The following is an 18,259-nucleotide window of genomic DNA, read 5'->3' on the forward strand; positions in this document are numbered from 1 at the left end:
TTTCATCAAAATAACTTTCACTTTTAAATTATTAGAAATAAGGAAAGATAACAGAACAGATTTTTATTGTGTTGTTTTTAAATGATGTGTTTTGCATTTTCCAGGTGGATGGCACGGTAACTGAATACTTAGCAACAGACTTAGAAGCGTTTACTGATTATGTATTCCGTGTTGAGATGTGTAATAGTGCGGGTTGTACTTCCAGTCCTAATTCTGTTACATACACCACACCAGCAGCGGGTAAGTAATCATCAACTACATTATAAGATTTTTGAAAATTCTGTTGCCTATCACTATACTAATAATAATGTTAATTATTTTCTAAATAATTTTTTTTCATTAGCACCAAGCGGCCAAGATCCACCAACCCTGCTCTCAGAAACACCAACCTCTATCGTGATCACCTGGGAAGAACCGACCAATCCAAATGGTGTGTTAACTGGTTACATACTCGAGCGGCGCCATCAGGGTTTTGCTGCCATCACTACAGTGGTATCAGTCAATCGAGATGGACCATTTACTTATGTGGACCAATCAGCAGCCATCAGTCCATTTACGACGTATGAGTACAGAGTGGTGGTGTCAAATGTTGCCGGAAGCACTTCAAGCCAATGGGCAGTGGTCACCACAAGGGCTGCTCGTATGTATCTATTGAAAAATTATAATTGGTATATTTTATGTAGGAGTATGCTACTGAAATTTAAATGTATAATTCTGCCTTTGTTGATATCGCCATGCAAATCTTCAAACAATGTAATTCTGTCCTTTCTAACCATAGAGAGAATCTCTTTTATTGCAAAATTTGCCTCCACGTCACTTTTTATTATCGTTTCCTGCACCTAACCCATTGTCTGTGATGCTGATGATGAAATAGGCACATATAGTTTAACAATTATATCTTATTCAATCATCACAATCGAAAATCATTACAGCTCCTGGTGGCATAGCAACGCCAATACTAACAGTGACAGGGCCAGAGTCTATCCTTGTATCATGGTCAACTCCTGTGCAAAGCAACGGTGACATCATCAGCTATACTATCAAGATGCCAAACCCACGTGTACCTGTTCCTTATGCTAACGTTACATCCTACGAGGTCATTAACCTTGTGCCATATACAGAGTATTCAGGTAAAATGATGAAATAATACATTCTATTGTTAGAAAAATATATTAAGAATAGGGTTAATTGTATATTTGAGATTTGATTGCTATACCATTAAACCTTAGAAATTTCTCTGAAATGTAGTGTATAGATATCTTAATCATTAAACTTGTATTTTTTCACAGTAACAATTGAGGCATGTACTATTGGTGGGTGTAGTGAGAGTAACCCAGCAAGAGCCAGAACAGACCCCACCTTCCCTCAGGGACAGGAACCACCGAATGTCACTCCGATAACTCAAAACTACATTTCTATTCTTTGGGATCCTCCAAGCAGGCCTAATGGGCCTAGCATCAGATATGAACTAGCAAGAATGAAGATTAGAGAACCACTAGCTACAGGTATGTCTTAATTATTAGATTTTATATATCAGTGATAGGCTTATATTCTTTCATATATTTCATCTTATGTAGAAGATAAAAATATCTTAAGTGTGCAAACTACTACAATCCTACTAGGAGGAAGCTAAAGCTCTGTCTACACTATCAAACTTTATGTGACAAAAAAATGTGATGTGCCCATATATGGACACGATGATGTCATACCACTACCATATTTGAGCATGTACATCACACTTTTTTTGTCAAACTAGTTTGATAGTGTAGACACAGCTGAAGACAGTTCAAAAGAATTCATACTGCACTGTCTATACTACAGTAAGACCAAAGTGCCTCAAACTAACGTTAAACTTAAAACATTCATTTAATAATGTTTACTTTTATTATTTTAGGTGTTGTAACTGGCATTGGTTTCTGGGAGCTGATAACCAGCACAGTTGACACATCATTCCAAAACACTGGTCTACCAACCTACTCCACCTATCAGTACAGAGTCACAGTTTACAATGATTATGGTTCTATGATCAGTGACCCCTCCCCTGAGGTCACAACCCTTGCTGGGGTACCACAAACAGGAGGTACCATCATAGCTGAAGCCCTTGACCATATTAGTGTTTTGGTGAACTGGACCACACCATGTAAGTTTCTTTTTTAATGCTAATAGTAAATTTATGATTATCATTAATTATCAAATTATCCTCTGTGAATGCTTATTGATAAAACAATTTAAAGGTGCCAGCTTTTGCTTGCTTGTGGTAATCTTGTTTTTCATACTTTATTGTAGTTTTTACTTCTTTTAATATTTATTGTTATGAATTTTGTGTGAAAAATAAAGATTACTCAATTGACCTTTTAAATTTACTTTCATCGGATTTTACGCCATTTATTTAACTTTTCTTCCATTCATCTCAAATAGCTGTATCACAGTTGCAAGGAGATGTTGTAGAATATTTTGTTGTGTTCAACACTGCAAGTAGTGAAGAACAGAGTACAAGTTATCCACCTGCAACTAATGCTGCAGTAATTACTGGACTACAACCTAATTCATACTATGAATTCAGAATAGTAATCTACAATGGTGCTTACAATGTCAGCAGTGGACCAGTGACTGTGGAAACGTTAGATGGAGGTAAAATATAGTATTACAGTTATTATTGAATTTTGGCTGAGAGTGTCTCTGATGTTGTCTTTTGTTTTGGCAGTTTTAGACAAGTTTATGTGTACATTTAGTCAGAATTTCAAGCAATGTTTTACAATAACTTATATAGGGCTTGATTGTTAATTAAAAACAAGGATGTTCAATTTAGATTTTTGTAAGCACTTTGACTCGAAAAGCTTCTTGCTTGTCACAAACAAAAATAGACACCATAAAAAGAAACAATCAAATAATAAAATATGATAAAATGGGTAATGGACACCTAGAGGATAAAATACAAATGTAACAAATATTAAAATTCTATATAAGGGCAAATATTATTTCTTTTTGCAGCTCCAGAAGGCTTTGACATTCCAACAATTCATGTGATAAGTTCAACCTCATTGAGGGTCATCTGGACCGAACCAAGCACTCCTAATGGAGACATTCAAGCCTACAATGTGTATGTTGACGGTCTGAATGTGGCAAGTGTGCCTCCTACAACAATGTCACATGTTCTCTTTGACTTGGAACCATACACAGTTTACTCTATTCAGGTAAATCTATAGTTTGTGTTTAAAGCTCTGTCTACACTACCAGACTAGTTTGACAAAAAAGTGTGATGTGCCCAAATATAGTAGTGATGGGCACATCACATTTGTTTGTCACATAAAGTTTGATAGTGTAGACAGAGCTTTTGAAGTGGTGATTTTTAAACTTTAGTTAGCATTAATGATGATAAATTTATTTACAGGTTGAAGTGTGTACTATCTATGATTGTCTGCGAAGCCCAGCTGCTCAGACCACTACCACTGAAGCTCTACCGATGGGATTAGCGCCCCCAAACTTGCGTGTTCTTGGTGACGATACTATAGATATCAACTGGGCTGAACCTAGTCAACCAAATGGAATTATTACAAAGTACGCCCTCTTTCGACGATCTCTAAGACCTTGTGATACGTAAGTTCATTTTGTGTTACTTTCTTCTGTCTACTTATTTGCATATACCGTACTTAAGTTTATTTTATGCATTGATTTTTATTAGTAACATTAACATTAATGTTTTATGTCCTCTGTTATGATATTAAAACATAATGATAATAAATATTTTGTGCACCAATAGTGTACAATTTCAAATGTTTTTTTTTTAAATGTCATCTTTTTTATTATTTTTAGAGGGGAAGAGGTTGCTGAAAAGGTGTGTCACTATATTGAATGTGGAGTTTCTGAAAGTATATGTGGGTCCCAGTGCTACTCTGGAAACAAGGTTAGACATTTAAAAATTATTTAAAAATTGAGCTTTGTAAATACATGCCTGCCAGTAATTAATTATTGCATGCTCTATGTGTGCTATAGATACACTTAACAAAACACAAAGAAATGCTAAACAAACACGAAAACCTACACCTGTTAAATATGCAAATTAACGTTCAGTCTGTGGATGTAAAGTAGGAATTAACAACAGAAAATTAAACTAATACTTAGCATAAAAATGCTTGTATATATTAAGACTTAGGAGAATATGTTTGATTTTGTATTAAGGTATGCTGCAGTGGTGAGCTGTATGACTTCCAAATTGGATTTGAATGTTGTGAAAGCAACTACCTGACAGCAAGAACGAACCCAACGGACGTCTGCTGTGGTGGTCAATTCCGGCCAGCTCAGTCTAACTACCAATGCTGTAATGGTCAGTATGTGGCGGTGTTACCCAGTCAGATTTGCTGCGCTGATCCTGACGAGGATAGGATTGAAATAGGGGCTGGGGACACGTGTTGTGGGGGGATACCGTATGCTGCTAATGGCCCTCAGATATGTTGCGGAGGTAAACAAACTATTTTAAAACTCAGTTTATTTACAGTTTACTATGTGTTTTTTTTTTCAATTTTTGGTTCAATTGTTTTTTTTGTTACAGCTTTGTTCATGTTTATTTTATGTTTTGTTTAAAAGTGAAATATTTATTTATAAATGTCTATGTGTTTAAATTCATAATGTATTTGATGTTTATTTTGTACCCAACAAAAGTCTATGTACCTGTATATTGGAAATTGTTTTGCTTAATTAATTTAATTGTTATAATTGGAAATGTTTCTCTTTGATGTTAAATCTTATATTGTAAGTGAAGCAAGTTTATGAAATTACAAGTTTGTTGTACAAAAGATGAAATAAGTTTATGTATTTGATTTTAATGTGTGTGGTTGATTTTCAGGCGCATTTTTTGATAGTCAGCAGGGTTTGTGCTGTGATGCCACTTATGTTTCTTTTGAGGGTAAATGTCATTTCTGTCGCTTTGTTTTGTAATTTCTTCTTGTGTGTGTCACTTGTGTGATGGTAATACTGTACCATGATTATTGAAGTAATTTATATAATAATAATTACATACTAATTGCAACATTTTTAATTATTTGATTTATCAGTTGAAGTGTGGTTTTTAATTTCATCTTGTGTGTGTCAATTGTGTTCACTTGTCACGTGTTATGGTAATAATTACCTAAATAATTTATACTAATAATAATCGCATACTAATCTAATTTCAACATTTTTAGTTTAGTAGATTTTTTAGTTTAAGAGTAATTTGTAATTTTACTAAATAACAGTAAATTTTTATTTTTTTTTTGCCTAAATGTATTTGCTTTTTAGTGGATCATTTATACCTAAATCATGTGATTTATTTTTTGTGTAAACAGAATAATTTACAGTGAACACTTCCAAAAACTTTACATGACACATCAATATAAACTAACTATTAATACTAATTATTTGTGTTAATGATACTAATCTTAATCATCTTTCCAAATCATCTAAAATGTTTTCATTTTCTCTAGTAATAGTCTGTTATATGTTGATTATATGAGACTGCTGTGCCAACTTTAACTCTTCCTAATTCTATATATATCCCCTTTCTTCAACAACAGGTACTTTTTATGATGGCTTCAATGCCCACTGCTGTGGTTCAACTATTATTAGTGTGAATCAAGTTTGTTGCGGTACGGGGGACAATGTTCGGACTTACACCCTTGACCCCTCAAAAACATGTTGCAATAATGTTTACGAAAATGCAGACAACATGCTTTGTTGTACCAACAGTGAGGGACAAGAGAAAGTAAGTACAAGTGCTTATATCAGTGGTAGTAACAGTTTAATTAAATATATAAATATTTCAAATGTTTGTTTATTGGGCCCTTGGTCATAATTACAATATTCAAATTTTTAATTTTTAGGCACATGTTTATGTAAATCTTGATGAGAAACTTTCAGCCAATGAGCAGTGTTGTAACTTAGAGGTAATCCCAAACACTCATTCATGCTGCAATGGGATTGGCTACAATCAAGCTACACACATTTGTGCAGACCGTAGCACAACTGCCAGGGGTAACTGTGCATCAGGAACCATCTGTCCCGTTAGCCAGGCATTCTCTGCTTATTGTAACAGGTAAACTACTCAATCTTCTTATTTAAAATTAATTTTTATTGTTATTATTACCTCCGCCAAGGAGGTTATGTTTTCACCCATGTATGTTTGTGTGTGTGTTTGTGTGTGTTTCTGTGAACAGCCTGGAGGCCACAGTTTTTATCCGATTCTCACCAAATTTGGCAACAATGATCTATGCTCCAAAAGCTCGGATGAGTTCGAATTTGAGGGGAAAAGGTCATAGGTCAAGGTCACAACTAACAAAAAACTATTTTACTGCCTAGAGACCACAGTTTTTATCGGATTCTCACCAAACTTAGCCACAGTGATCAATGACACATCATATAATTGTGGTTAAATTTTGAATGGTCAGGGTCAAAGATCAAGGTCCACAAAAAACAAACAAAAAAGAAATTAAAAAAAAAAAAAAAAAAACCTCAGTGGGACTTGAACCAGCGATCTCAACTGTGAGAGGCTGGATACATAACTATTACACCACACTGTCATCCACAACTTTATAGTGTGCAGTTAACATATTTACACTTAGAACTAATAAAAAAAAATGTAAAAAAAAAATATTCAGGGGGCATTTTATGTAGGGGAATTTTACAGTAGGCGGAGGTTTGTACTCTCGGAGTACCCTCTAGTTGTTTTTATTATTGATATGATGTTTTCTCTGAACCAAAACAATCTATGGTATGTAACATTAAATTGTTTTATTTTCTTTTCAGATGTGACTTTGACACAAACCTGAATATATGTGGCACTGTAGATGATCAATATTTAGATGATATTTACATACCAGTCCAGGGCGGTGTTTGCCCTTCAACCCTTGACACGATCTACGAAGGTGGACCAACTACATACACTTTTTTTGGTAAGTTTCACTTTCATATAAATTATTTAAATGAATGATGTAATGATAAAACATGAACATTTGGTGATGAAATTGTTAATAAAATGTGTTTCTTATGTTTTAGATCAAGGCCTATCACCATACATTACCTATCAATACTCAGTAGCTGTTTACAACAGTGCAGGTAGCTATACCAGTGATTATGCAAACGCTACAACTGAAGAAGCTATTCCAAGTGGTGTACAACCTCCCACTGCTACGATCCTACCTGGTGTATTGGACACTATCATGCTGAACTGGGATGACCCTCTTTATCCTAACGGTAATTTTAGTTTTTAGTATTTCCTAGTTTTTCGGGGTTTTTTTCAAATATGAATAAGCTGAAAAGTTTTGTTGATGTAGAATAATAGAGAATGTGAGAAACTATCAAACACATTATTATGATTATCATTTTCTCTCTTATCATGCACTAAGATGACCCCCTATATCTTAAAGGCCAATTTACACAGACAAGCGGTAACGGTAATAAAAATATAGAATCAATGTTATTCCTTATAAAAGGCGGAATGGACGGGCGGTTTCCACTCAGGATAGATTCTACGTGGGACAAGCTATGCGGTATTCCGCTTACCATTACCGCTTGTCTGTATAAATTGGCCTTAATGATAATTTTATTTCTTGCAATTTCTTAAACTTTTTTTTAATTTGAGAAACAGAAAAAATAATAATCACATTTTTTCTCTTAGGTGTCATTACATCTTACATCATCAGACGAGATGGAATTGAAATCTACCGAGGTATTGGGAATTCATTTTCAGATCGTAATGGTATCCAACCTTACCAACATTACACATACATCGCGAGTGCTTGTACGCGAGTAGGATGCACTGACAGTAAAAGTGTAAGTTATCATTTTGTTTCCTATTAAATAGTTTACATATTGTAGAATAGAAATTGTTCTTTTTTGTTGATCCAATAGATTGAAAGTACTAAAAATGGTACTTACAACAACGTTTTGCAAACAATCAGTTTGCTTTCTCACGTAGAATGTTGATCTTGTTTACAGTCTGGTCAATTTGTCACCTCGGTGTGTTTTAGGGAACTGTGTTTTTCTTCTGCGACATTGATGTTGGTCCCCCACTTGTTTTCCTGGATCTATTGGATCAACAAAAAAGACATTTTTTTTATAATATTAGGATCCAAATGAAAGAGTTTACAGATTAATTTTCAAAAATTAGAATGATTGTGTATGACCAGGATATTCATAACATTCCACCAAACAAATTACATTATTTTATCTTATTTCCATACAGGTGGTAGCAGCTACATTACAAGCCAAGCCTGAGGGTGTATCTAACCCTGTGGTTACCCCAATAAGCTCAATGTCCATGAGGGTGACCTGGGTTGAACCAAGCGTTCCTAATGGTGTTCTACAAGACTATAAAATCTACCTAACTGGAGTGGAGTTACCAATTTATGTAACAGCTCCCAACAGATTTGAATACATTCATAATGGTATGTTTCATCTATTTTGTTTGTATTGATGACACAATATCTATTCATTTGTTTATGTACTTTTTTTATCAACACATCAAAACAAGTGCTTACTTTACTTGATACAATCAATTCAATCCAAAAAATGTAAAGCTCTGTCTACATTATCAAACTAGTTTGACAAAAATATGTGTGCCCAAATATGGTAGTGATATGGTGTCATATATGGGCACATCATATTTCTGTTGTCACATAAAGTTTGATAGTGTAAACAGAGTTTTAGACTCACTGACAGCATGATCCAGATACAACTGATTGAATAAATAGGAGACCTACTAGATAGTGTTTGTCTCTGCCTGGTTGTGTGTGTTGTTTATTTCTTGTTCCTTGTCTAAGTTTTGTATTTAATTTTTATGGAAATAAAATAAATGAAAACAGTTTCTAATTTATCCTAATGGTTGTTTTTTTTTCACATTCTGTAGACTTAACTCCATTCACTCAGTATGAATACACTTTAGAAGCTTGTACAGAAGCAGGTTGCACAGCTAGTAATCCTGTGACTAGTACAACGCTAGAGGGCATACCAGATGGTAAGTAGTTGATAGAAACATGTGGAGAGACTCAATGTATGGGGGGAGAAGAAGGAAACAATTCAATATGGGGAAATGTAGAACTCTCTATTCTAATCTCTGCATTCGTGCTCATAATCAGAGATGGGAACAAGATCACAAACAGTAATCTAAATGTTTTCAGTCTTTACAACTTAAGGCCAATTAACACCGCGTAACTTGTCACACATAGAATATGTATCTATCCTGAGCGGAAACCACCCATCCGCTCCGCGTTTTGTGTAAATGTTCATTAAGAATAACATGGATTCTATGTCTTTTATTACCGTTACTGCTTGTCTTAGTAAATTAGGCTTTAAACTGTTTATTTGTTACCATAATGTAATGAAGCATACTTTTTCTTTCATAGGTTTATCTCCTCCGGTACATGTCACAGTGAGTTCAACAATATTGGAACTTTATTGGAGTGAGCCAGAATTTCCAAATGGTGAGGTCTCCCTCTACAGGCTTTTCAGACAAGATCAACTCATTTACGAAGGAAATGACTTTATGTACATAGACAATGGACTCTCTCCAAACACGCGTTATGAATACATTCTGCAAGCAGCCACTTCAGCAGGCGCTACTAACAGCTCCAAGTACGTCGTCCAGACACATCAAAGCACCCCAGAAGGGATCCCGATTCCTACGCTTTCCGTCTTAAGTTCAACTCAGATTAGGGCTACGTGGTCTACACCGTTGTTTCCTAATGGCAATATACAGGTGTATGGAGTTGTTATCATGAGCGGATCGCCAGACCAATTTACAAAGTTCTCTGGTCAAACACTTTCGTACTTAATAACTGGCCTAGATCCATATACGCAGTATAATGTTCGTGTACAGGCCTGTAACGAAGGCGGATGTGGTCACGGTCCAAAAGCATATGCCACCACATCGGAAGCAAGTCCTCAAGATCAAGAACCACCAAACTTAAAGGCAACAGGTCCATCAGTTATTGAAGTCACATGGGAACCACCCCTCAAACCAAATGGAATCATCACCAACTATCAAGTATACCGTCGTACATATGGCAGGAGTCAGGAGTTTCTCTCGTATGTCGGATCAGCTCTTTCCTTTATCAACGCTGCGCCAGAGCTTGTAGCCTTTACACTGTACGAGTACAAAGTCAGAGCCGAGAATTCCCTAGGGTATATTGATAGTGATTGGGCAGCTGTCAGAACCCTAGAAGCCCCACCACAAGGGGTACAAGGACCTTTGGCATTGGAAGCAGTCAGTCCATACGGTGTTAAGGTTCAGTGGAACGAACCGGCAACACCTAATGGTGTCATCACAGCTTATAGGATTGAATACCAACAAGTATCAACTGACCCAACTCTGACATACCCTGTTGAAACTGCAGCTACTGTCGCAGGGATCATACGAGAGGCAACATTCTATGGCCTAGCTCCATACACATCTTACCAGGTGCGTCTCGTAGCTGTGAACAGTGCTGGAGAAGGAAAAGGTTCATGGGGTAATGTTAAAACGGCAGAGGGCGTACCGGCTGCCATCCCATCGTTTATCGTACAGAAAGGAAGCGATGGCCTTCATTTAATTCTTCGATGGAACGAACCTGGACAAGTGAATGGCAACATTCTTGCTTATAATATATACCAAGATATCTATTTAACGGAGCCGATATATACAGGTCTTCAGAGAGAGTTTGTCTTCCGTAGGCTGATGCCGTACACGGAGTACACTCTAATTTTGGAAGCTTGCACAGGGGCTGGATGTGGAAGAGGAGAACCTCAAACAGTAGTAACAGCAGCAGTGCTACCAGAAAATCAAGGTGCTCCAACCATTGAATTTGTCAATGCTACACAAGTAACCTTATCGTGGGAGCCTCCAATTTCTCCCAATGGTCCGATTACAAGGTATGACATTCTTCGAAGGTCATCAGTTTTGAATCGACGTAGAAAACGTGACACAGATGATAGTTCATTTACACAGACAAATATTGTTCATGTAGAATACAACACTGACTCGGATGACTACGCTTTTACGGATTCCCAACTTCGACCTCACACTCTATACGAGTACAAGATCATAACATACAACACAATTGGATCAACCGACAGTGGATGGGTTTCCATACAGACTGATCAAGCGGCGCCAACTTACGTTGACCCACCCTCTGTCAATTTTATCTTGGACAACCCAACGTCTCTTATCATTCAGTGGACAGAACCAGAAGAACCAAATGGTGTCATACAGGTTTATGTTCTGGAGAGGAACGAGACATCACGATTTACATTCCCTGCAGAGTTTCTGAAGACCAATGACACTGATTTAGAAGCCTACACTGTGTACTATTATACACTAAGAGCTTGTACTGCTTGTTGCTGTACAACTAGTGACAGGACATTTATCAGAACCTTAGAAACAGCACCAGTGTTTGTTGACCCACCAATTCTAGTCACCGTAAGCTCCACTGCTATTCAAGTCTCTTGGAATGTTCCTTCACTTCGATACGGAGAAATTATTCGATATGAATTAAAAGTAGACGGACAAGAACAGTATAGAGGATTGGACCTGGAGACTGTTGTTAATTCTTTGACTCCGTACCAAGAGTATACCTTCACTGTTGTGGCATGTACATCAGGTGGTTGTACTGAAAGTGTGCCGTCATTAGGCAGACCATTTGAAGCGTCCCCTCAGCAAATGAATCCACCATCGTTACGAGTACTCAGTGCTACCGCTGTTGAAGCCTCATGGACCGTTCCATTATATCCGAACGGGGAGATCATTAATTATGAATTACGCAGGGATGGGCGGTTAGTTTACAGTGGATTGTCTTTGATATTCCCAGACTTTGGCGATGGTGGTCGTGGACTTATTCCAGGTCAGGAATATTCATATGTAGTTGCTGCTTTCAACAGAGAAGGAACTGCTGTTAGCAGCCCTGCTGTAATTACAACATCATCATCGTCTCCAGCTGGTCTTATGGCTCCTGTAGTCACTGCCTTAGGCTCAACATCAATCAGTGCAACATGGGTACCACCACTGTATCCAAATGGCGATATCCTTAACTACACTCTTTATTTAGATGGTTCAACTGCGTTTTCTGGTCTTCAGTTTAGTTATGTTGTCGGAAATCTTTTCTATTTCACACTTTATGAGTTCCGTATTAAAGCCTGTACAGAATCTGGTTGTGCTCTCAGCGACAGAGCCAGCACTCGTACTCTAGAACATCCACCATCAGGCCAATTAACACCAAGCTTAACTCCTCTTGCTGACTCAAATGGGATTGCTAGTGGTATATCAGTTGAGTGGGGTCCTCCTCAACAACCAAATGGTATCATATTGTACTACCAGCTGCAAAGACGGCAAGTGTTCAGAACAAGTGGAGGACGTGGAGAAACATACCTTTTACAAAATGGGACAACTTTGTCATACATTGATGAAGATCCAACATTAGAACCAAATATGGAATATGAATACAGAGTGACATCGTTCAATACTGCTGGACAAGTAACAAGCTCTTGGGCAGTAGTGAGGATGTTGGAAGCACCACCAGAGGTAAGTCAACATAAATTTTAAGAGGCATTTTATATCATTCTTATATTCTTACTCCTGAGGATGATCAAAGTATATTGATCGAAACATTGAGAGATTTGACTTTTTTTTTCAGAACTATATATACATGGTGTACCGCAAACTTTATATCAACATGTCATACTTATTCATTCAAATTTTTAAATAATTCTTCACTTAGAATAAATATTCTTAACCTATCAGGATTTTGTTTGTTTTCTGCAGGGTTTGGAACCACCAACATTTTCTCTGATAACGTCCATGTCATTACTAGTAAACATCCAAGAACCCGTAAAACCAAACGGAATCATTACAAGCTATGCTGTCATTAGGAACTCAACTGAGGTAAGTATTAATTTAAAATGAATGCTGATATCCATGGAAGTTGTTACATTGAATACAGGATTTCAACAAACCAAATAGAAAATAGACAGCAGTATATCCATATCCTATATGTACTTCATATTTTGTATGGCATATTCAGTGTTGGTATTTATCATGTACAATACCACCTAAATTACGAGTGAGAATCAATATCATAAGGCATTTAATGAAAATGCAGACAATCTTAAAATTATATGACATGTTTATATCTTGCAATGTCATTTGTTGGCTTAAAGTTTACACTCAAGTGTATCCTATAGAATAGTTGCATACTATTCAACCTTAATTGCTATAATTTCACTCTTGTTTCAGCTTTCCAGAACCACGTCAACTAGCTATTCTGATGAAGGACTTGAACCTTTCACCTACTACGCATACAGCGTGAAAGCATGCACATCAAGGGGCTGCACCACCAGTGATCCAGGCTATGTGCAGACCATGCAGTCCATACCAATAGGCCTAGCAGCACCAGTAATAGTAAAGGAAGGAGTTGACTTTATCATGGTATCTTGGCAAGACCCCATAGAGACCAATGGCATTATAGAAAGGTACTTTTGTCAGAGATTTCCTATAGTAAAAACTGTTCAAGAATAGTACTGAAATCAACTAAACTCTTTCAAAAACATTTATAGGAGGCAATCACCACTAAAAGTACAGAGTTACTAACATACTCACGAAAATGTACATCATACTCAGAAGAGACAAAACATACTCACAGAAACATATCATACTCACAGAAACATATCATACTCACAGAAACATATCATACTCACAGAAACATATCATACTCACAGAAACATATCATACTCACAGAAACATATCATACTCACAGAAACATATCATACTCACAGAAACATATCATACTCACAGAAACATATCATACTCACAGAAACATATCATACTCACAGAAACATATCATACTCACAGAAACATATCATACTCACAGAAACATATCATACTCACAGAAACATATCATACTCACAGAAACATATCATACTCACAGAAACATATCATACTCACAGAAACATATCATACTCACAGAAACATATCATACTCACAGAAACATATCATACTCACAGAAACATATCCTACTCACAGAAACATATCCTACTCACAGAAACATATCATACTCACAGAAACATATCATACTCACAGAAACATATCATACTCACAGAAACATATCATACTCACAGAAACATATCATACTCACAGAAACATATCATACTCACAGAAACATATCATACTCACAGACACATATCATACTCACAGACACATATCATACTCACAGACACATATCATACTCACAGACACATATCATACTCACAGACACATATCATACTCACAGAAACATATCATACTCACAGAAACATATCATACTCACAGAAACATATCATACTCACAGAAACATATCATACTCACAGAAACATATCATACTCACAGAAACATATCATACTCACAGAAACATATCATACTCACAGAAACATATCATACTCACAGAAACATATCATACTCACAGAAACATATCATACTCACAGAAACATATCATACTCACAGAAACATATCATACTCACAGAAACATATTTGCAGAAAACATCCCAAATTCTTTCTAACTATATTAACACAATTTTATCATTCATCAAAGTACAAACAAAATATATAACTACTTTTCTTTTCTATGCAGATATGAATTGTATTCTAGGCCAGCCTGCCCTTTGACCTCTCAACCGTTTTCTCAATCATGCACTGAAGTTGCTCTTAGTAAGTCTTACGAAGGAACAAGTACTAACTACACATTGAGTAATCTGCAACCATACACCAACTACGAGTTCAAAGTATTTGCTCATAATTCAGAAGGCAATGCAGAATCACCATCTGTGATTGGAATCACTACTGCAAAGGGTAACATTATGTTTCTTGTCTCTCATTTTGCTATCTTATAACACACATCTTAGCCATTTGATTGGTTAACACACACATCTTAAGCTCTGTCTACACTATCAAACTTTATGTGACAAAAAAATATGATGTGCCTATATATGGACATGATGTCATATCACTACCATATTTGGGGGTATATCACACTTTTTTTGTAAAACTAGTTTGATAGTGTAGACCGAGCTTTAGCCATTTCATTGGTTAATTATGTATCACATGCCATTCAATATTAGTTCTACTGAATAGAAAAGTGATTTTTAATTGTGGTATTTACTAGTACTATTTTGGCATTCATTTATGTATACTATACTTAGAAAAGAAATATATATTTTATTATTTATATGAAATGTTTTAAAATATTCTTGGTTGCACTTACCTTCTTTATTGCTCTATCTAAGCTATTAATCCATAATATATTAGATTATATGAAGAAAGTAGAGGCATCTATTACTTAGTTAGTAGTTCAGAGCTGGTATTGAATATGTCACATATTCTAAACATAAAGTATAACAAGATGATACAATTGATACGAAGTGTTACATTGGCTACTTACATAATCCTATTGTTTCAGAGTATTAAATTACTAAACTAAAATATATATATTGTAAAACTTTTATTTCTACAGCACCTGTATATGTGTCAGATCTTACCATTCAAACAAATGCCTCAAATCTTGTGATTGGATGGACCAATAGCTTCATATTAAACAGCAAACTGGTTGAGTATGTACTCACAGAAAATGGAGACAAAGTTTACAGTGGAGTGGCAACGACTGTTGAGCGCCCTCTCACAGCAAAGTGTAAGTAGACTGAAATAAAGTAATGTTTTTAGTAACTGATAGTGCAACATTTATTTTTTGTTGAATAATTATTTTCGACCATATTTTAGTGCCAGATATCAATCTCATACAACTTTGACATCACCTTTCACACCTGAGCGCACCAAATAAGCGTTGATGTGTCTTAAATAGTATAATACAGCTATTTAAATTGCTTAATGTTATTTTTGTATATTTTCAGTATATGAATTTATTGTAATATGCAGAACAACTACAGGTGAAGTATCATCTGGCGCTTTAGTATATGATGTCAACAGCATCAGTAAGTTTACTTTTACAATTTTTGTTCATAATTATAAAACTAATAATAATAATAATCATGGTAGTCTTATATAGCGCCTAATACAAGGTTTATAAGCCCTTTACACATAAAAATGATCCATAACATATCTAAGATAACCAAAAAAATAAAGAAAAGCTGAGGAAATATTTATACTGCTCTGTTCTCCAGAACTTTGTAGCTCTCCTATGAGAGTTCGCCGAAACAGAATTCACAGGAGCTTGAGTTAATAATAATAATCATATCTATGCAGTGTTTACATTCTTCTTTCTTTTTTGCCACTATCAGATGGGGAATCTATTGATAATGGAGATGAAGATTGGTATTCCTCCGGTTGGTTCCTGGCTCTTGTCGTTCTCTTCGTCGCATTTTTATTGTTGGCTTTCATCGCTGTCTGCTTGAACCGTATGGGAGCACGTAAACCTTATGAGCGTGAGAGACAGCCGTTACCGCCACGACAAAAACGAGGGTTACTCATCCCATCTTTCAACAACTGTAACTACGCTCACTCTGAGAGCATCATGGTGAGTGCAACAATCAACCATTTGAGAGATTTTATTAACAGTCAATTTTATGGGGTTTCAATGTCTTGGAAAAAACGTATAGTTTAAATAAAACATTTTATAATATCATATTTACAAAATTTTCTATTTTAAAATTGAATTAATTGTATTGGTTTTACAGGACCCAATACCCCAAGCAATCAGTCGATCTGTGAGTCAACGAAGCTTGACCAACGCCAGTCTTAAAGGTTATAACAATCCAGCATTTGTCGGGATGCCTCCACAGACACCACGCAGTCATAGAGGAAGTCAGATATTTGACGAAAAACAATTCTTTAAATTTGATGATGAAGAAGACGCAGGCTGGGATAATCAAGTAGCAGACAGTGGATTGGTAAGTGCATTAATTTTAAGTAATAATGATAAAATATCACTTTTATACACTGTATTGTACTCTCTATTAAATTAAAATAAGCTCATTCAGTTGTGGGAAAATGGCAAAATCAGCACTGTGGTCATGTTACAAGAGTTGTCAAAACAATAGAGATTATCTGATAAAACTCCAAGAAAGTAGGAAGCCTTTTGCTATTTTCCCCTGACTGCATTCTTAAAAAATTGTTTGTCTTTATATTTCCACAGTATGATGATGATAACATGACCCACATCAGTCAACCGTATAGCTACACTAAAGAACAAACTATGTTTACCGACACTCACCTTTAACCTTTTGATGTATTAATGTTTTCACCTGGGGTGATTTTATATTTTTATTGTGTTTGTGTTTGTGCATGTTGAACCATATAAAAATAATTTGTAAATATATGAAATAAATGGTTTTTAACTAGTTTTTTTTTAACTGATAGCTATAGTAAATAGGATTTTGTAAATTATTGGCTGAAATAATTTTTAATTTTTTAATTGATGTGAAAGTGCATTATATTGGGCTGATGTTATAATATTTTTATTTCCGTCCTTTTAAGAATTAATGAATTATCTAATTTCTAGTTTCCATCAGCACACAAATAAGCAGCCTTGTATGGGGCGCCATACGCCGCAAAGGAATGCATGTAGATTTTACAAAATACACACCCATTTTACATTTACACATGCTTTTAAACATAAAGGCCATAAATTGTTGTAGGTTGTTCCCTATTTATACAAGTACTTTTTAAAATGTAATTTATAGATTTTAAGATTACATATAGAAACACCTTGATTTACTGTATTTATACTTGTAAATTAGTTGGTACTATTTGTTGTTGTAATGTTCAACATTTTTATACAACTGTATTTTAAATTTTAATGTAAAATACTGTAAAACTTTTTATTTAGTTTAATAAATTTCCGTCCGCTCTGCAATATGTAGATAAAAGAACCGTCCGACATTAAAAAGGAATTATGTACTTATAAAACATTCCCTCCAATACTGTAATGCTTTTCTATAATTCCGTCCTTTTGCAATATCCACTGTTCCTTATATCATTACATTCGCTATATCATTACATTCCCATATAATAAGTTATTTGAGGAATTATTCCTTTCATTTCCGTCATTTGTGTGCGTATAGGTGTGAACAAACATGGGTCAGACGAATGTCCACACCATGTTCTTAAAAGGTATAAAATATATTAAGATGTTTTAATAGTAATTTATCTTTAATTTCAGTTATTTAATTTTTTTATATTTCAACATTGGACGGTCTGGTAAAAGGGTGCGTTTTTATAAATAGCATTCTTGTATTTGAATAAAATGAGTGATTAAAAAAATGTATAAACAAAGTG

General features: G+C 35.3%; 1 protein-coding gene across 2 annotated transcripts in view; it reads left to right on the forward strand.

Annotated features, from left to right (window-relative positions):
- Positions 1–18,256, forward strand: part of LOC140060210 (usherin-like) — a 36,592-nt gene extending 18,336 nt beyond the window's left edge. Inside the window, exons 35-61 of one of the 2 annotated variants that reach the window (XM_072106328.1) lie at positions 105–240; positions 344–640; positions 933–1,130; positions 1,290–1,505; positions 1,895–2,140; positions 2,419–2,631; positions 2,992–3,194; positions 3,392–3,597; positions 3,814–3,904; positions 4,180–4,459; positions 4,844–4,903; positions 5,550–5,737; positions 5,856–6,067; positions 6,778–6,923; positions 7,027–7,224; positions 7,649–7,803; positions 8,216–8,417; positions 8,879–8,986; positions 9,375–12,523; positions 12,764–12,883; positions 13,235–13,470; positions 14,604–14,821; positions 15,483–15,656; positions 15,877–15,957; positions 16,264–16,499; positions 16,660–16,872; positions 17,118–18,256. In XM_072106328.1, coding sequence (XP_071962429.1) covers positions 105–240; positions 344–640; positions 933–1,130; positions 1,290–1,505; positions 1,895–2,140; positions 2,419–2,631; positions 2,992–3,194; positions 3,392–3,597; positions 3,814–3,904; positions 4,180–4,459; positions 4,844–4,903; positions 5,550–5,737; positions 5,856–6,067; positions 6,778–6,923; positions 7,027–7,224; positions 7,649–7,803; positions 8,216–8,417; positions 8,879–8,986; positions 9,375–12,523; positions 12,764–12,883; positions 13,235–13,470; positions 14,604–14,821; positions 15,483–15,656; positions 15,877–15,957; positions 16,264–16,499; positions 16,660–16,872; positions 17,118–17,201 — 7,866 coding nt within the window. In that variant the 3' untranslated portion in view covers positions 17,202–18,256. The remainder of the gene's footprint in view (positions 1–104; positions 241–343; positions 641–932; positions 1,131–1,289; positions 1,506–1,894; positions 2,141–2,418; positions 2,632–2,991; positions 3,195–3,391; positions 3,598–3,813; positions 3,905–4,179; positions 4,460–4,843; positions 4,904–5,549; positions 5,738–5,855; positions 6,068–6,777; positions 6,924–7,026; positions 7,225–7,648; positions 7,804–8,215; positions 8,418–8,878; positions 8,987–9,374; positions 12,524–12,763; positions 12,884–13,234; positions 13,471–14,603; positions 14,822–15,482; positions 15,657–15,876; positions 15,958–16,263; positions 16,500–16,659; positions 16,873–17,117) is intronic. The other variant, XM_072106329.1, reaches the window with a different exon arrangement.
- Positions 18,257–18,259: the final 3 nt, after the last annotated feature.

The sequence above is a fragment of the Antedon mediterranea genome, chromosome 10 (genome assembly GCF_964355755.1).
Source record: "Antedon mediterranea chromosome 10, ecAntMedi1.1, whole genome shotgun sequence".
Lineage (NCBI taxonomy): Eukaryota > Metazoa > Echinodermata > Crinoidea > Comatulida > Antedonidae > Antedon > Antedon mediterranea.